The sequence below is a fragment of the Ictalurus furcatus genome, chromosome 19 (genome assembly GCF_023375685.1).
Source record: "Ictalurus furcatus strain D&B chromosome 19, Billie_1.0, whole genome shotgun sequence".
Classification (NCBI taxonomy): Eukaryota; Metazoa; Chordata; class Actinopteri; order Siluriformes; family Ictaluridae; genus Ictalurus; species Ictalurus furcatus.
This window is the reverse complement of record NC_071273.1, coordinates 18563576-18583986: the sequence shown is the minus strand read 5'-3', so window position 1 is coordinate 18583986 and position 20411 is coordinate 18563576. Positions and strand designations below refer to the sequence as shown.

General features: G+C 37.6%; 2 protein-coding genes across 3 annotated transcripts in view; one reads left to right on the top strand and one right to left on the bottom strand.

Moving 5' to 3' along the window:
* Window positions 1-4780, top strand: part of stab2 (stabilin 2) — a 48667-nt gene extending 43887 nt beyond the window's left edge. The window contains exons 62-68 of one of the 2 annotated variants that reach the window (XM_053650222.1): window positions 55-220; window positions 1340-1446; window positions 1849-1968; window positions 2069-2218; window positions 2357-2605; window positions 4234-4341; window positions 4496-4780. In XM_053650222.1, coding sequence (XP_053506197.1) covers window positions 55-220; window positions 1340-1446; window positions 1849-1968; window positions 2069-2218; window positions 2357-2605; window positions 4234-4341; window positions 4496-4555 — 960 coding nt within the window. In that variant the 3' untranslated portion in view covers window positions 4556-4780. Of the gene's footprint in view, window positions 1-54; window positions 221-1339; window positions 1447-1848; window positions 1969-2068; window positions 2219-2356; window positions 3252-4233; window positions 4373-4495 lie in introns of those variants that run through there. The other variant, XR_008388549.1, reaches the window with a different exon arrangement.
* Window positions 4781-5553: 773 nt separating this feature from the next.
* On the bottom strand, window positions 5554-18805 carry LOC128623634 (histidine ammonia-lyase-like). Its single transcript, XM_053650770.1, has 18 exons — window positions 18412-18805; window positions 17410-17427; window positions 17257-17287; window positions 17086-17160; window positions 16921-16993; window positions 15533-15599; window positions 15318-15355; window positions 13473-13598; window positions 13166-13305; window positions 13000-13047; window positions 12759-12906; window positions 8197-8292; window positions 7450-7505; window positions 7286-7366; window positions 6989-7054; window positions 6239-6404; window positions 5995-6129; window positions 5554-5904 (listed from the first exon to the last, which is right to left on the bottom strand). Coding segments are annotated over exons 1-18 (1479 nt in total). The 5' UTR covers window positions 18414-18805; the 3' UTR covers window positions 5554-5791.
* Window positions 18806-20411: the final 1606 nt, after the last annotated feature.

Genomic DNA, 20411 nt, shown 5'->3' with positions numbered 1-20411 from the left:
GGCATAAAATTTACTATGAATTGAGGGGTGTGATCCCGTTTGTATGTTCTGCAGGCTGGATATACCATGTGCTCAGCCGGGTGGCTTGCAGAGAACCGGGTAGCTTATCCCATGAGTTACTCCAACCCTAATTGTGGATTTGGCCATGTGGGCATAGTGGACTATGGCACGCAGACAGATCTAAGTAAGACCTGGGACACATTCTGTTACCGGGTAAAAGGTATGTTCATGTGGCTTTAATAGACATCAAATTAATATCTCATTACACCCTAACATCAATACATACCAACTTTACGCCAGTGTGTACTATGCTTTTGGTTTGCATTAACTTCAATAATCCATACCAGAGATGGGGACTCAGCTCAGACCTACACTTGCTACATGACTCTACACTAAAGACTAGGATTAGGCCATGTTCAGTGAGTTTCCAGGATTATGTCTTGGGTATGGGACTTTAAGGATTATGGTGTGGGGATGGGGCTTCTGGGTTTAGATTTTGGACATGGAGGCATCTGGTATTAAGTCCTAGGAATGTAGCTTCTAGGATTAAGCCTTGAGGCTCTGGTATCAAGACATGGGACATCTGGGATTATGACTTGAGCATTAGGCCGTATGTCCACCAAAGCGTTTTTAGCCAGCTGAAAATGCCAGGTGCTTATAGAATATAATGACCAAGTGTAATCGATATGTGCAACTAATGTTTGGATATGTTTTACTGCACAGCAGGTGTTTCTCTGTATCTCTGAATGTCCTGTGTAAATTGAGTTGGAAGAACCTTGTGTTTTGTCTAAAGCAGCTTTACTCTGTGGCAATAAATTAGCAATTAGACCTTCACCAGAACTGTGTTTCCAATCGAAGCCCTTTAACCAGTGTCAAAATAACAGATAAGACTTCCAGGAGGAAGTATACCAGGCTGGGACTAGAGCCAGAAAATCATTAAGGTATAAGGGTGAATTATGGGACAAAGTAAAAACCCTGTCCTGATCAAACCTTTAAGATAATTCAACTGACAACGCATGTGCCACAAATGTAAGGTATCATATAGATATGAATAATTAATGAAGGCAATGGAGATTGGCCTTAGGCTTCTGGGTTTAGGCTTCCAAGAGTAAATCTTGAGCTTTAGTTTTCCAAGCCTAAGTCTTATTCATTGGGTTTCTAGGAATAAACCTTCTGGAATTAGGCCTTGGAGATGAGGCTTTTGGGTTAAGGCGTTGGTCATCGGGTTTTCTGGAATTGGTCTTGGTTATAGGGTTTCTGAAGTTAGACCTTCGGGATGAGGTTTCTAGATAATTTATGTCCCCTTTTGCACCTAACTGCACTTGTTTGTGTGTTTTAGACGTAAAGTGTGAGTGTAAGATCGGCTACATGGGTGATGGATACACTTGCATTGGCAACATCCTACAGGTTCTCACCACCCAGCCCAACTTTTCCAACTTTCTTTCAGTGAGTACAATAGCTCTCCAAAACTCTGCACACGTACTCAACTCCCAATAAAGGCTCATTGGTCTACTGCTGCTTGAATACTAAACACAAAGTTTAGCTTTTGTTTATGAGGTACATGCACGAGGTTATGAAAAACTATCCCAGGCAGTTTCTGTTGAAATAAGAGTCATGGAACTTAAATACCATTCAGTAACACTGCAACTTGTTCTTCAAAGAACATTTTCTCCATTTAACTGACCAGTGGGAATGAGAAAAAATACTGTATGAGTTTTCACAACACAAAAGAACACTAAATTCAACGTTCTGCCAGTCAGTGGGTTCAGAATGTTACCAACAGTAGATAAACATGAAATCTTTGATGAAATCTCTGCTTTGTATTTCATAAATTTGTTTCTTCTCCAGCAAATCTTCAATTATTCCAGAGCTGCACCAAAAGGGCAAGAGTTTATGAAGCGCCTCAGCAATATAACTACACTGTCCACTCTATTTGTGCCTGATAACAATGGCCTCTATGAGAACCAGGTAATTAGTCTGTCTCTGTACCACGCAGGCATATACTTTTGTCTATAATACAAAAATACATTAACACACTCTCACTTTCACTCTCTCTCTGCTGAATAAGACACTATCCTACAGAGATTTAGAGCACCACCTGATATATGGGAGAGCTCTACTGCTGCAGGATCTCATTAACATCAGTCATGTTAAATCATATCTGGGACACACCCTGAATGTGAAAAGGGTTCCTAGTCTCCAAAACCCCCAAACAGAGGTAAAAGTGGGCCTGACCTAAATAGTATTATGCTTACTAGATGTATTAAAGAATACACTTAAAATTAGCATGTGAGAGTTATAATGTCATAATGAGAGTCCAATGATAATTATCTTTAAAAACCCTTCCTCTCTTCAGGCTTCTTCTGGATATGTCAGTGACCGTTACATCATCGAATCGGACATTCTTGCATCAAATGGGATCATCCATGTGCTGCAGGGACCACTGAAAGCTCCTCCACCTCCACCCTCGTCCCTTCCTCAGGCACATACAGCAGGAATGGGGATCGGTGTCATATTGTTAATAATTCTTATTGTCGCTGCAGCGTTTGTGGCTTATAACTTCTACAACCGCCAAACCAAGCCATTCGAGTTCCACTACTTTAGGGTATGTGTATGTGTGTGTGTGTGTGTGTGTGTGTGTGTGTTTGTGTGTGTATGCATATTTATACAGGTATACAAAATAATAATAATAATATTAATAATAATAATAATAGTAAAACTATAAGTAACCAGTGAACAAAGACCAGACTGAACAGATATTATTCAGATTGAAATAATGTACTGTATATATATATATATATATACACACACATATATACATACAGTATCTCACAAAAGTGAGTACACCCCTCACATTTTTGTAAATATTTGATTATAACTTTTAATGTGACAACACTGAAGAAATGACACTTTGCTACAATGTAAAGTAGTGAGTGTACAGCTTGTATAACAGTGTAAATTTGCTGTCCACTCGAAATAACTGTTACATCATCGAATCGGACCGTTACATCATCGCATCATCGAACCGTTACATCATCGAATCGGACATTCTTGCATCAAATGGGATCATCCATGTGCTGCAGGGACCACTGAAAGCTCCTCCACCTCCACCCTCGTCCCTTCCTCAGGCACATACAGCAGGAATGGGGATCGGTGTCATATTGTTAATAATTCTTATTGTCGCTGCAGCGTTTGTGGCTTATAACTTCTACAACCGCCAAACCAAGCCATTCGAGTTCCACTACTTTAGGGTATGTGTATGTGTGTGTGTGTGTGTGTGTGTGTGTGTGTGTGTGTGTGTGTGTGTATGCATATTTATACAGGTATACAAAATAATAATAATAATATTAATAATAATAATAATAGTAAAACTATAAGTAACCAGTGAACAAAGACCAGACTGAACAGATATTATTCAGATTGAAATAATGTACTGTATATATATATATATATATATACATATATATATATATATATATACATATATATATATATATATACATATATATATATATATATATATATATATATATATATATATAAGCTCCTCCACCTCCACCCTCGTCCCTCGGCTGGTGAGGGTACAACTGTTGATAGCTGCTCTAACCTAAGTGATAACAGGAACAAACTTGATTTATGGACAAGTATGAGTGTCCTTCTTTAATTAATAAAAAAAAATCATGTAAGCATTGGAATAATGCTGGAGTATACACATTGGGACATGCTGTTATAGGAACATAATCCACTTTGGGGTGGTAACAGTAACTCCTCTATAACAGTACGCCTGTCATGTTTTAGTGTTTACTTAATTTATACAAACAAGACTTTTAGTGGATTTGGTTTCATAGATGGTCTTTCATTTGGTCAAGTATCAAAAAATGTTCAAACAGTGTAAAAATATTAATTTGGAAAGAGATGACATTATATTGGCTCTAGACTAAGTTATATTCATTTTTACATCTGCTATTCTAAATATACTTTTGTTACTAGTATGCCCTTTTATCTTTTGCCTTCATAAGTGACTTGAATACCCCCTTGAGGTCCTGCGGCTATGGGTTCATGGCAACATTTTTATTTTAAACTATTTTATTGTTGATTTTCTCCTATATTTTTGGTTGTCTAAACCATCACATTTAATTTTTCATGGTGAAATAGAATTTCACCAGAATTCAAGTCATGGTTGATTTTCTGGTTTTGGCCTCTACGCTCACTTCTATATGCATTTCATTTCAGGAGGATGAGAAGGAAGAATCAAGCTCACCTGAATATACACCATATATCAGTAACCCCATGTATGAGACTGCAGCTGCCCCTAGTGCCCCAGACCTCCCTATAGAAGATGTAAGTAAAAGAAAATATGACACAGTATGACACTCTATAATAACTATAGTTACACATAACACAACAGCAGCTTATTGTATTAACCGCAAACATGTTTGGTAAGAAGTAGGGTCTTATACATGGTACTAATTCCTGACTGTACTACCACTTGTAGAAGGATGACAAGCACCAGGTTGTTGATGGAGGCTCGTATGACCTGCTCCAAGATAGTTGAAAAAAAAAAAAAAAAACGTAGACGCTCTTTAAAGCTCAGGATTTGTTCTGCCAGTGAGCATTGGACACTCAGAATCTGCTGTACACTTGGAGACTGTGGACTGGCAGCAACTTGGTGAATAGTAATGATTTCGTGAACTGAAATGGACTGGATGATGATCCAGTTTGTGTGTGTGTGTGTATGGTTGACCTTGTCTTTTAGTCTAGTTTTTTTATGATTCATAAACAGTGACCTTTTTTTTTTTTTTTTTACATAAAACACCTCTAACTGTAACACAAAGTTTTACGTGAATTAAAACAAAGGCCATTATCGAATATCATCTCAGAATTACTGTTTTGTTTTTTGTTTTTTGTCCAATAAATGATATCCGATCCCAGAAATTGTCTGCTGTATAATATTCATAATATATTTTATTTGTGTTTTCTGGGAAATGAAATAGATACAAGCCAAATAGCTGTAGATTTTAAATAGATGTGTTCACTAAAAATGATGTACCAGTTTAGTATAATGATAAGTGCAATATTCATTGCTAGAAAATTAAAAACTTCTGCATTTCCACAGTAAGATTTGACAGAATACTCATTTTAAAATCTCACAACATTGGGTTGGTTATTACAAAAATACTACTCAAAAATACTACTCATTGCCTGTGTTATTTATTCTATAGTCACTTTTGCTCGTTTTCCTGAAATTCTGGGGTTCAAAGTATCTCTATGGGTCTATTTTTGATCACTGTGCAACTTATTATTATTATTATTATTATTATTATTAATAAAGGCTTTTCAGATGAAAAGCAATTCAGATGAGCTATTAGAGGAAGAGAGATGTTGGTGGTCACTCTTCTTGTACTGGTCCATATATGGTAGCACTGCCTTCCACACCTGAAGACACATCATCATCATCATCATCACCACCATCATCCACAAATACTGCAGAAACTGACAACTAAATGATATTTCTAAGTCTTGAATTATACAGAGTCACTGTATAAAATGGAGATGACACACCTTTTCCTTTAGGAGGAGCTGGTGAGCTGCTTCAATATCAGAGCTCATAATACGATCTTTGTCCCAGGGCCTGATGGGAAATGCACAATTTGCTTAGACACGTCAAGACAAAAACGACAAGGTTTTCTACTGTATCTCTGATACTGAAGTAAAAGGTATAGCACATATTATATACAAGTCTATAAATATTCATTGCTTGAGTCTCGAGTGTGTGTCTTAGTTTTGGTGATCACCTGACTACAGAGCGCAGGAGCTCGTAGACCTTCTCCAGAGGTGCTGTGGTCTTTAAGGGCCGGTGGAACTCCAGAGCCTGGCAGGCAGCGAGTAACTCTATGGCAAGGACTGCAGACAGAAATAAAAGTAAATGAAAGAGAACTTTATCCTTAAATGCCCCTATCCAATTATTTTTGGTTGGCAGCGCTGGGGCCGTACCCTGCTCCACATGCTCGACCACCTTCAGGGCCTTTCTGGCTGCCCAGCCCCCCATAGACACGTGGTCTTCTGTAGCTGCACTGGTGGACAGAGAGTCCACAGAGGCCGGGTGGCACAGCACCTTATTCTCCGACACTACAAAGTTTTGTTTTGTTTTTTAAATCAAAGAAAATACAATGTATTAATACTGCAAATCATTTTTATGTGAGAACAAGTATGCTGTATGTATGAAGTGTGGTATCACCAAGGGCAGCAGCAGTGCAGTGGACCACCATAAAGCCTGAATTTAATCCTCCTTCTTTCACCAGGAAGGCAGGGAGGTTGCTGAGTGAGGGATTACACAGCCTCTCAATACGCCGCTCACTAATACTCGCCAGCTCATGCACTCCTATAGCCAGGAAGTCCAGAGCCTACGCGAGGAAGTGGGTAAAGTTTAGGGTTTGGTCCATTGTAGTACCCATTGGATTTTTCCGCTCAAAGTTTCCTCATTCCTTTGGAAGCCATTGGATATCCATTTTATTTAGTAAAACTTTACTTAAAGCCAGATTTTTTTATGGTTCCACGATTAAAAGTACTCTAATATAGATACTACAGTTTACAGGGAACTTAACTTCAGTAGGAGAAAGAGCATGTAACCATAATATGTAATATCCAATGCTTTTAAATGTTAAATGGTCTGCACTTATATAGCACATTTTTACCTTAGTGGTTCAAAGCACTTTACACTGTTTCTCATTCACCCATTCACACACACACACACACACACACACACACACCCCAATGAAGGCAGAGCTGTCATGCAAGGTGCTAGCCTATTTACTATAATGCATTCAAATAAATGCCCTACTTTATCTCTGTGTATGATTTAATTTTCATGTTAATTAGGTGCCCTATGAGCACTAATAATAGTCAAAGTGCTGAAACTCCTCGAGAGCCTAAAACCAAACTCAAACAAATGAATTGATCCATTAAAAATACTGAATACTTAATATACCTTAGCAGGATACTCTCCGTGGAAGTTTCCTGCTGATATAGTGATTCCTCGCTCTGGGAAAACCAGCTGATGGACAAGAGGTTAAGAACTAATCTGGTATTGTAGGATTTGAAATACACCATATAATTTCTAGAAACTGCCTGCAGGCTGATCCAAAGCACTCCACCATGTGTCCATTTCAAAGTCTTGCTTTTCAGCAAATAAACATGACTTACTCAAAAGAAGAGCAATAAAACAAGCACAATGTGTAACTTTGCTTAGCTAAGAGTGTGTATGGTACTTGAAGATAGAGGATACAGGATTATCCGTAGCACTGTTTAGCTCAGTGTTGAGAATGTTTTTCACAAAAGCAATCGTGTCATTGGTTACTCCATGCACCTATGGAATGATGGGAAAAGAAACGTGTCATTTTTATTGAAAATATCCAGATATGGCGTGACTGTAAATATTTGCATGCATACCTGAGGGCAGCATCGTAGACTGTAGGCATCCTGAACACCTTCATAGGACTTCTCGTCTTAAGATATAAGAAAACATTTCAGATGATGTTTTGGTGAGGCAAAGAAATTGAGAATCGGCCAAAGCAGCTTTGCTTTTAGGAAATATAGTATGGGGCCAAATACTGAACATTAAATAATGAAACCCAAGTACCATTTTTTTTTTCTTTGTTCATTTATTCATTTATTTATTTATTCATTCTAACCTTAGTACCTCTGATAAGAAGGTACTAATATAAATGTCTCGTTGTATATAGAAAGCTTTTTTTGATGTGTTGTCACATGCCAGATCTGTACTTCAGTTGCCCTTCAGTTATTATTTGTATAAATATGATTAATCAGCAGTTATTCATTTACAAAGGGGGTATGACTCAGGGTTTTCTTCACTCCTGTGCCCGAAGGTCCACTGCAGGCAAAGTTTCAGGTGTTCCCATGCTCCCAAATGCACATGACACAGTGTATAGCGGTTTGATTGTCAGCTCAAGAGCTGGATATGGTTTTAAAAGCAGGGAAATTTTTAACTCAGCACGTCGTGATAGTGAACCCAAAATTTGATCTCATCCGCTAATCAACAGATTTACATAAGCTAATATTATCAGAAAAACACATTATAATTGTGGATAATTGTATTATCCAGTATCAGTGACAGTAAATATGGTGTGTTACAGTATACTATGAAAACAAAACAGGATTGTGTTTTACTGGTTGTACCTGTGATTTCTGAGGGAAAGAAGTCAGAATGAAGCAGGGAGCGAAATCTCTGGGCGACTAAAATCTGACCCGGGTGAGGCCGCACTGCATGGACATCTGATGCAGGACAAAATACACAGTAGAATTCATTTTATTAATTCATTTATTTCAAATGGTAAAAGAGTGATTTACTTCATCATGACCAGCCAAATGCCCTCATAATATTCTCAAAAACTTTCAGGTTGTCACGATCTCGCCAGCAGATGGCGCTGCGGCGGCGATGTGCACGGAGAGCTGGAGGGCGCGCACGTGCACGAACCAGAGCAAGCACATGCTCACAAGTTACGTATTAACTATGGAGACTTTGTTTACAACGGACATGTGCGTTTGTTTCTGTTTTGTCTCCTCCTTGTTTAGTTATTGGTGGATATTCGAGGGTGTGTCTCAATTGTATAAAGATATAGATCTATAAAGGTGTCATTGTGCCACGCGGTAATGTTTCCATGCCCTGTTTAAGTTCCATGTTTCTTGCTTCGGTTCTAGTTTAAGTTTAGACCTCGTTTCCCGTTTCTTGTACGTTGACTATTTGTAAATAAAGACTTTGACCTGCACTTGCTTCCTGTTATAGTCTCGCTACATAACACTGGTATTATTGTTACACTTTATTATTACTTTTATTATGGGGATATTTGCTCCTTACAAAGGGCTAAATACATGCATACACAATATTAGTTCATCAACATGCTGATTATCCAAAAATGGAAAGAGAAGTCCATCACATTAGACATGGGTGTAACCACGCATTCTTTTGGGGGGGTCGTGTCCCCCCAATGTTGAGGAAATACCAATCTGTCCCCCCAATATACAGTATAAAATATTTTCTATATCCCACTTTAATGAACCCTGCCAACAGATGTGTCTTTTCTTCATCTGTTCTATTTATTTATGTCTATTCTTTTTTAATATATTTCCATTTGTTAAGGAAAATAGGTGTGTGACACCCCCCAATTGTACACTTGGTTGCGCCCATACTCAATGCAAGTTCGTTCATATATTTTAGCAGCTCAGTCTGTAAGAAATGGAGACAGCAGCCAAGCAAAGAAAAGTGCAGCAGAGCATACAAGCTTTTTTACAGACAGTAAGTAACTAGATACCTAAAGAGTAGGTAACCTTAGCTTAGCATAGAAGGCATCATACCATGGCTTGGTTTGTTCTTAAGAACGTCAGTTAACTTTTGATATTTGCACACCCACGAAGTAGGTTAGGCTAACGTCAGTTCCAGTTTTTGACCATTAACGTTACATTCACTTGCATACCCTCTCGCCGAGTTCGTTGTGAACCCTCACGTTGTGACAGACTGTTATAAATGTGAGTGAAAGTGAGGAAAGTTGCACAGCATTTCGTTCCTTTACACTACATTTGGGCTAAGGACAACTAAGCGGACCCCCCCAATGTCCATACCATGGTTATGCCCTTGACATTAGCACAGATTTGCCAATTTACATTTCAGAAATGGCCTCTTACAGTTACTCTAGATGTTTTAGTACATAAAAAATGTTTAAATCCAAAATGCTCCAGTGTGTGTGAGTTGCTTAAAAGGTTTAGTTTAACTCCAGTTTATTGTCAGTATACGCTGTATTTGCGCGATTGAAGTGTAAAGTCAGTCGTTTATTATAACGGGAGTGATGTATTAGTTACGAGGCCGTGTTGCTCCTCACGTGCATTGTAGACACGGTGATAAACAATGGGAGCCTTAGTAAGATCTCTAATGTCTAATTAATCAGTCCAATCAAAGTAAACAATTAAAACAATACGCCTAAAAGCAGTGAGTAACAGAAAAGAAAAGTGAAATTTTATTATTAATATTTAGGACTGTAGCTTAATTATCAGTGCTTTTTTTGTGCATCCATACAAAATAATGCAGAAATACTTACATTATATATATATATACCTGTATCTGCAGGATTTTTTGCCACTTGATTCGCCAACTAGATAACTGCCTGAATGTGCAGGTGTTCAATTACTATTAACTAGGTATACTATTAAAGTGGACATCAATATGGGTTTGACAATGTATTTTAAAGCACAAACACAATCAACAAATTACTTAATTATATATATATATATATATATATATATATATATATATATATATATATATATATATATATATATATATGTATGTGTGTGTGTGTATGTATGTATGTATGTATGTATGTATGTATGTAAGAATGAACTGAAAATTTTTGGCCAAAAAAGGCCAAAAACATGAGCCAAAAATGAGCCAAAAAACCATGCCCGGCCCGCCCCTCAGTGCTCAGTACTCAGATTTCACTCTCGATCTAGCCGACTGTTATCACATTGCTACTCGGCAAAGGGTGATCATGTCAGCGGTTTGGAAATATGTCACCGTTTCTGATAAGGACATCAAATTTGCCATCTGCAGTGTTTGTTCCGCAGGGGGTACGTTGCCAAAGCACTTTTCCACAACAGGTTTGATCAACAATTAGAATGTTTCACTCCCCTTAGAGAGACTGAACTAATTTCATTAATCTCTTCAGGAAAATCATCAACTTGTATACTAGATCCCTTAAGTACATGTTTCTTTAAACAGATTATTCCAGGAGTAATCAAACTCCTTCTAAAAATACTAAATTCTTCCCTTAGCACTGGCTATGTACCTAAATCATTTAAACTAGCGGTTATCAAACCCCTAATTTAAAAAACCTGACCTTGACCCCTGTCAATTGTACAGCTATAGAACAATATCAAATCTGCCCTTTATCTCCAAGATATTAGAAAAGGTTTGTAGCACAGCAGCTGTGCTCATACTTACATAGGAATAACATTCATGAAATGTATCAGTCAGGATTTAGGCCTCATCATAGCACAGAGACAGTGTAAGTTAAAGTAGTAAACGACCTGCTACTGGCCTCTGATCAGGGTTCTGTCTCGTTGCTTGTGTTACTCGACCTTAGTGCAGCTTTTGATACTATAGATCATACTATTGTCCTTGATAGACTAGAAAATGTTATTGGCATTAAGGGAACAGTCCTCTCCTGGCTCAGGTCTTATTTGACCGATCGTTATCAGTTTGTAGATATAAATGGCGATTTCTCCATGCATACTGAGGTTAAATTTGGTGTTCCACAAGATACTGTTTTAGGCCCACTGCTTTTTACTTTATATATGCTACCTCTAGGACAAATTATTCATAAACATGGTATTAGCTTCCACTGTTATGTTGATGATACACAGTTGTATGTTTCAGCAAAGCCAGACAACACACAGCAGCTTAATAAAGTTGAGGAATGTGTAAAGGACATTAGACACTGGATACTTATTAACTTCCTTTTACTTAATTCTGATCAGACAAAAGTACTTGTACTAGGACCACGTGCAGCTAGAATAAAACTTTCTGATTACACATGAGACCTTGGAGTGGTTATTGACTCGGGTCTCCTTTGAACAGTGGATTAGTTCAACAATCAGACTTCAAGTTAAAGCCATAATGAACTTCCTTTTACTTTCAAACTATCCGTTGTTACTCAGATGAGGATGGGTTCCCTTCTGAGTCTGGTTCCTCTCAAGGTTTCTTCCTCTTAACATCTTAAGTAGTTTTTCCTTACCACCGTCACCACCAGCTTGCTCAATAGAGATAAATCCACATATTTAAAATCTGTATCCTGTGTTTATATGTTTCTGTAAAGCTGCTTTGAGACAATATCCGCTGTAAAAAGCGCTATACAAATAAAATAAAAATAAATCGAATTGAATTGAATTGAATTGAAATGATTGTGTAGCATGTTTAAACTTTTGGTATAATTTTAAGCCTAGAGCTGCTAAGTTCATTACTTGACTGCTGTTTTGCATATTGTAATAGTAAACGTTACATTAGTTGGATAATTGGATTTTTAAAAATCTGTTAAATTTGATTGTTACCAAACTGAATGAAGAATAATATATTTAATATTGTTTTTGTTTTGGTGTGTTCATTTCAATAAACTTGTGATCATTTTATTGATTTGTAGTTTTTCAATTCAGATTCATTAAATTCATGAAATGAATAAAAACATCTAATATTAACACAATTCTAAAAAAAAAAAAAAATTAAATGATTTTAAAATGGGGATTTTTTTGCGTTTTTTTTTTTTTTTTAAATCATTTTCGGTTTCTGTTTTAGGCCACTGTATCCTGAATTTTCCTTTCGGTTCATCACTAATATTAATAGATTAATAGAAAAAATAATAGGCCGATTAATCAATTATGAAAATAATCGTTAGTTGCAGTCCGAGTTTTGTACTTGCATGCATGTGTACATACAGTCTATCAAACATAAAATGTACAAATTTGCAAACGAATCCATTAGAAACAAGTATGTGAACCATTAAACATATGTATGTTAGAGTAACTGACCTGTTTCAAAGTATTATGAGTAGAAAATAGAGATTTGTCATTTAAAATGTAATGCATAGAAGTCAAAAGTATTACGAGAAAGAAAAGTTCAGATATTTAAAAAAAAAAAAAAAAAAGGACTGAAGCAATTACTATTATAACAGAAGTGGAGAATACCAATATCTCACCAATGTCGAAAGCTTTGTTGGTTCCCTTCAGTGTCTCTAGAGTGAGAGCAGCGATGACATCAGCCTGCCGGGTGATCGCTTCTGCTCTCTCTACTGCCTCAGCACCCAGTGATGATATCATCTGAGTCCCATTAATCAGAGAAAGTCCCTGAAATGTAGTTACATGCTGTCACTTTCACTACTCAGCTAAATAAAAGGAGTAAACAAAAAAGCATTTCCTAATAATGAAAGATATCAATACCTCTTTGGGTTTCAGTGATATTGGGGTCAGACCGTGTCCTTCTAGAACCTTTTGAAAAGATGAAGATGAACATTTAAAAAAGATGAAAATTAAAAGTACTGTTCCTGAATATATTTTATGAGATTTTTCTGCATGAGGAAGTGCATTGTGGGAAACAGAGTCTCACAGCTGTGGCGTCAGCCCAGCCGGTCTTTGGTGACCACATGCGTCCTTCTCCCATCAGCCCCAGAGCCAGGTGAGCTAGAGGGGCCAGGTCTCCACTCGCCCCTACTGTCCCTTGCTCAGGGACCCAGGAGAGACAGGAGGCTTCACACACACACACACACACACACACACACACACACACACACACACACAAACAAAAAGAAGAACAAACATCTATTTATTAATGTAACCATTAGAGTTCCATTGATGATTCAGAAATATCAGTAAGTATGAGAAGAAATGAAAGAGGAAATTTGAATAATGTCTACCATTAAAGGCTGCCACCATTTTCTGAAGAGTCTCCAAGGAAACACCGCTATGACCTTTAGCTAAGACATTAATCCTGAGAGCAAGAAGCATCCGGGTCCTCTCTGGACTCAGTGGGGTTCCGACCCCTGCAAACACACACACACACACACACACACACACACAGACACAGACAGACACACACACACAAATCCATATGCAAATTCTGCCAAGGATTCTCAGGATATAAGTTTTAGAGATCTAATCACTAGGTTGACAAATAAACTCTTGCAGTTGAACAATGCATTATATCACAGTGTCTCACTGATGGAAACAATTACACACACACACTTAAAGACAGATAGACAATATAATTTATGGATCAAAAGGAATGATCCTTGGACTCATGATGGCTGGGATTTGTGCTGGTTAGAATGCATTAGTGGGGCCAGTGGGGCTTGTCACAGCTTTAGTCAGCCCTAGCTTGGTCACCTGGGCAACGGTGCTTGATACTGAAAGACCCGAAACACCCGATGACCCCAGATAGACAATATAATTTATGAAATGGTGATGTTTTTTCAAGTGCTGGGCTCATGTCATGTTTTCTCTGAAAACCAAAGAGGGTAAACAGAAAATTTGCAACCCTTTCATCCATCCATCCATCTTCTATATCGCTTATCCTTCTGGGTCATGGGGAGCCTGGAGCCTATCCCAGGGAGCATCGGGCACAAGGCGGGGTACACCCTGGACAGGGTGCCAATCCATCACAGGGCACAATCACATACACACTCACACACCCATTCATACACTACGGACACTTTGGCCAATCAGCATGTCTTTGGACTGGGGGAGGAAACCAGAGTACCCGGTGGAAACCCCCTCAGCACGCGGAGAACATGAAAACTCCGCACACACAAAGCAGCGACAGGAATCGAACCCCCGACCCTGGAGGTGTGAGGTGAATATTTATCTGTAGTTAGTGTAACATGCTGTAGCCTGCTCACTACATTTACCATGTTACATGTAGAGCAGCTTTGCTGGAGTCTGGTATGGTTCGTCAGTAAATGTGGCAGTCAGAAAAGTCAGATAAAAATCGAAGACATGTTCATGTTTGTCACTGTTTGCTTCGCTAAACATTTTTCCAGCAAGCTTTACTTACTTTATTTGAAGGATAAAATTTGAGGAATGTCCCTGTAATCGATTAGGAACACAGAATATGTGCATATGTCACTTAAAATATTGAAACATTAATAATCTGATCGGGATGCCAAAAATGAAATTTTATATTGCCTTTTTATCTTTAAATAACAGCGGGGTTTAAACCTGTTACCCCATTTACATTTACATGCACATTTACATGACATTTATTCATTTAGCCTACGCTTTTATCCAAAGCGACTTACAAATGAGGAAATACAAACAAAGCGATATATCAAGCAGAGAACAATACAAGTAGTGCTACCATACAAGATCCATTAATTGAGTTCCAGAAGAAGCAAAGTGCGCAGAGTAGAGGTGTAAGAGCCAGAGTAAGTTGTTTTTTTTTGTTTGTTTGTTTTTTTTAGCAGTTAGATAGGTGTTCACAGAAGAAGAGGTGGGTCTTTAGCTGTTTTTGAAGATGGTGAGAGATTCTGCGGTCTGGATTGAGGTTGGAAGTTCATTCCACCACTGAGGGACAGTTAGTTTGAAGGTTCTTGAAAGGGACCTTACATCAGCCATCCATGCTACCAACCCACCATTGTGCACACATTACACCATAATCGGTTCCATCATTGACCTTCCAAAAAATAAGCAACCGATAAGGAATCGAATAAATGAATGTGTGTGATAATAAAACAATAGCAGCTTTTCAATTTTAAAGATTTTACCAGCACTTGTGGCGCGGACAAGATTTTCCTGCAGCTCCCTAAAAATCATGTGCAGACACACACACACACAGATACACAGATACACACATACACATGCGCACACACACACACACACACACACACACACACACACGCACACACACAGGGGTAGACTATTAGCAGACTTTTCAGAAGTGTACAGTCTGTCGTATATCAAAAATTAATATACAACTTACTTGAGTTGATCTTTTCCCACAACAGTCTGTGCAAATTTCCCAAAGCCTGTATTAACTCCATAAACAACTGTACAAACAAGGACATATAAAAATTCAAAGGTCTGCATCTCTGATGGTGTGGAAGTGTATTAGTGCCTATGGAATGGGTAGCTTGCACATCTGGAAAGGCACCATCAATGCTGAACGGTAAATACAGGTTTTAGAGCAACATGCGCTTCCATCCCGTCTTTACTTCTGAGAGACTCTGCCTCTCTAAGATACTCTTTTTATACCCAATGTTACTGACCTGTTGCCAATTAAACTAATTAATTACAAAATGCTCCTCCAGCTGTTTCTTTTTAGTAACACTTACTTTTCCAGCTTTTTGTTGCCCCACCCCAACCTTTTCGGATATATTGTATAAGTACTTTTTGGACGTATAATTATTGTTCACATTAAACATCAGAATGAAGAAAAAGTGTGCTCTGTGTGACTTTAACCATGGCATGGTGGTTCGTGCCAGGAAGAAGTATTCAGATCCTTTACTCAAGTAAAAGTGCTAATACAAAAATGTACTTAACTAAATGTATCTATTATCAGCAAAATGTACTTAAAGTATCAAAAGGAAACAAACCTGTGCAGTAAAATGATCCCTGTCAGTGTGTTACTAATGTATACACAGTTGTGCACAAATATTTGCATACCCCTTGGAGAATCTGCTAAATACTCATACTGTTAACAAAATAAGAGGGATCATAAGAATTTACATACCCTTGACAGTGACTATATGATGTCGAGATCTACCTTTTCATACTGAGGACAAATTAGGAACTTGTCCACAATTATAACATAAGGTGCTTCATTCACTGATGCTCAAGAAGATAACATGATACATTAAGAGCCCAGAGATTTTTTTTTTTTGTTCGTTTGTTTTGTTTTTTGTGGGGGGGGGGGGGGGGGTTTGCTCCAATCTGTGAGAATCTAGAGTCTGTCGTGTGTGAAATTCCCAGGAAATCAGCCGTTTCTGAAATACTCAAAGCAACCCACCTGGTACCAACATCCATGCCATGGTCAAAGTCACAGAGATGACACTTTTTCTTCATTCTGGTGTTTGATGTGAACATTAACTGAAGCTCTGTACCTGTATCTGCAGGATTTTTTGCCACTTGATTGGCCGACTAGATAACTGCCTGAATGTGCAGGTGTTCAATTACTATTAACTAGGTATACTATTAAAGTGGACATCAATATGGGTTTGACAATGTATTTTGAAGCACAAACAGAATCAACAAATGACTTCATCTAGAAAAGGAAAAGAAAACTAGTAAGTGGTAAATAATTAGTATTCTCTGAATAGCTTTTAAGTTTGTTACTAGCAAATGCTTAATGAATGAATTTAAATACAGTACTTTGTTTTTCAGATATGATCTTCTCGATAACATCTCTAGCTCTGCTCACATGCTCCTCTGCCTCAGCACTCAACTAAAAAACAGAAATATCTCCACAGATTCATACAAAGACTTTTTTATTATCCCAAGAACTGGAGTATAAATGAATTATAGTAAATTTTGTACCTTAATCTTATAAAGGACTTTTCCCAAACTGACCAAATCAGCAGTTGTGAGGCTGTTCCCATCTAAAGAGATATACTACAGGAAAAGATCATATGAATAACAAACTTAGATCTGAAGAAAAAAACAAACAAAAAACAGTAGTGTCTATGTAAAACTACAAGGAAGTCCTACCTCATGTTGCTTCTTTGACTGGATTTTTCTACTAAGTGTTAGTTAAGAATAAAATGATGCATTGAATTAGAATTAGATCAATAATACTACATGAACAACTACTTGAACTCCAGTGCACAATCAGATGGATAAATATGAGCAGACAAAGGATACAAATCTCTGTAAGTGTCCCTAAAATATATTGACAAAGGAGGGTGATATAGACGCATAGACATGTATACAAGAATTGTCAACTAGGGCTGGGTAAAAAAAAATCGATTCTCCGATTTTAATCGATCATCAATTTTAACGAAACGATATCACGTGCTTTACTTGAGAGGACATGGATATTTTCTGTAGTTCGCCTCTCGTCCTGAAGATGTCGCCATTTTTCATGTTTGGAATTTGAAAACGGTTTTATTTCTTAAACATCTTTCAAGTTGTTAATGAATTTCACTGTTGCACATCCATCCATCCATCTTCAACCGCTTACTCCTTTTCAGGGTCGCGGGGGAACCTGGAGCCTATCCCAGGGAGCATCGGGCACAAGGCGGGGTACACCCTGGACAGGGTGCCAGTCCATCGCAGGGCACACAATCACACACCCATTCATACACTACGGACACTTTAGACACGCCAATCAGCCTACCATGCATGTCTTTGGACTGGGGGAGGAAACCGGAGCACCCGGAGGAAACCCCCGCAGCACGGGGAGAACACGCAAACGCCGCACACACAGAGCCGCGGGAATCGAACTCCGACTCTGGCGGTGTGAGGCGAACGTGCTAACCACTAAGCGTTTTTATTTATTTTATTTTTTTTACAGTAGTATGCATTGTGCAGTTTGTTCTTACCTTGTATGCATTGATGCACATATTTATGATTTATTGTTACAAAAGTAATTAAACATAATTGTGTAGGACCTAGTGTTTAAGTAAATGTGTATTTCAATAATATAGCTAAGTAGGAGGGTTTCAGTTATCAGCACGTATATTAAAACATGGATGCCATGTCTGCAAAACTAACATTTTAAGTGAAACATTGATAACTAATCGATATCGAATTAAAATCGAAATTGAATTGAAATCATATAAATAAGAATCTAATCAAATCACCAAATTTGTCACAATACCCAGCCCTATTATCAACAATACAGGAAAATCTTCTTATACTTACATATCACCGATAAGTTGTTATGCAACAAACTGAAAATGATTCGCACTGCAGAGCCTCCACGTCCACTCACTGTCCACCAAGTGTCCTCAGTTCAGCTTGAGTGAGTGCTTATAAAACAGCTGGGCGGGGGCAGATTTCTAAACCTGATTCACAACAAAGAATTAATCACTTGTATTCAAATAGTCTGATTCAAAAGGACTTTGTGGAGTGCTGTAATGACCTGGAAAAAAAATAAGAAAAGGTACAAAAATTATAAAGCATCCTGCATTTGACTAAAGGTTGTAATTGTAGTTTCCAACCTCTGACTCTGAATTTCTACTAAGGGACTCCTCAACTTGAGTAACAGTGCAACCCTGCAGATTTTTCTTGGGAGTGTATGTCCATGAGCAGTATCTTTGTGCCTTGATTGAGTCTGTTGTGTAATGCTTGCTGTGCATTATCACATACACCTGTTATAAACGCTATTCTTTTTTTTTTTTCAGGTACAATGTGATTTTATATCTGCAATGTGTTTGCAACTCTTTTATTTAAATTATTTTTTGTTAAAATTTTTGCTAAATAAACTGGACATGCAGTATTGTTGCTGATCTGAGTAAGCTGCATTGTGTGAAATATTACCCTGCTAGTGGTGCTTGGGGACTTTCCCTTCACTTATAACTCAATCATTCATTTTACATTCATATGATACAGTAACTACTGTACATTACTCAGTAACTACTGTACATTACTCAGTAACTACTGTACATTACTCAGTAACTACTGTACATTACTCAGTAACTACTGTACATTACTCAGTAACTACTGTACATTACTCAGTAACTACAGTAGCACTCATATGAAAGGGATGTAATTACAGGGTGAGGAATGTAAGTCTGGGAGTTTAATGTACAGTAAGTAAGGAATAAAACATAGGGGGGGACATGCTGTTATAGGAAAATAATCAATGTGATGTGGTGATGCAGTCTGACAATGCAGTTACTGTTTCCACCCAAAGCTGATTATTTTACTATAACCACATGTCCCAAAGTGTTTTCTTTTTCTTATACTATATGCAGTTTACCAATGATGATGATTTTTTTTAAACATTAATGAAAGACGTCAGAATTTTTAACCATTTCTAGTTGCATTTGATTTAGTTTACAAAACAAGCTAGAACCTGCTACAGCTTTACCTCTGATTGTTAAAACCAGGCTTGGGGAGTATCAGAATACATGTAACGGCGTTACGTAAGCAGGATACAAAAAAAAAAACACAACAAAAAAAAACTGGTAACTGTAATCCGTTACAGTTACATCAAAAAAGAAAAAGTAATCAGATAACAAGTATATTTAGTAAAAAAAAGATCTAAAAAAAATCTGGATTACATCTTCCCATTGATTTACATAAAAATCAATATACTTCAAATATATTTTTCTCATATGAACTCATGGGGTGCCAATACTTGTTGCACACCTATATTTAACAAAATGTATATATCTTTTTTTTTTTTTATAAACCCGTGTTTTATTTGCAATTGTTTGATATCCATGAGAGCAGAGTATTTTAGTGAATTTTTTTAACAAAAGATCAAAAGGTTAAACAATAAAGACAATTTTTCACAGCATTCTTTGTTCATATTTACTAAGGGTGTCAATATTAGCGGAGGGCACTGTATACTGCAAGAGCCATTGTATTTACATTGTACTCTTAATCCAAATTTAGCTCTATAGAGCTTTTTCCCCCCTCTGCCTTAAAGTCATGATGTCTCTCCTTAATAACTAAACATGAACATATATTGGGTCACAGTAACTGTGAAAAACACCTCAGCATGATGGCAGTGCAGGAGCACACAGCTTCCACCAAATAATGACTAAATACCACTGCACACCGCACTTTACAAAGCTGCATCAGACACTTAATGGAACACTAAACATATTGCTACTATCCCACAAATAGTTTACAGTTTACAGCCCATGTTCTGTGTATTTATTGTCCTGCACACGTCTTACACTGTTGTGTAT

Bases quoted from the DNA above. Each gene is read 5' to 3' on its own strand.
- LOC128623634 (XM_053650770.1), bottom strand. The intron at 13,306-13,472 runs GTAGACATTATT...GTGTGTGTGAAG, and splicing joins AATGGTGGCAGCCTTTAATG to CCTCCTGTCTCTCCTGGGTC. The intron at 6,405-6,988 runs GTATATTAAGTA...TTCCTCGCGTAG, and splicing joins ACGGAGAGTATCCTGCTAAG to GCTCTGGACTTCCTGGCTAT.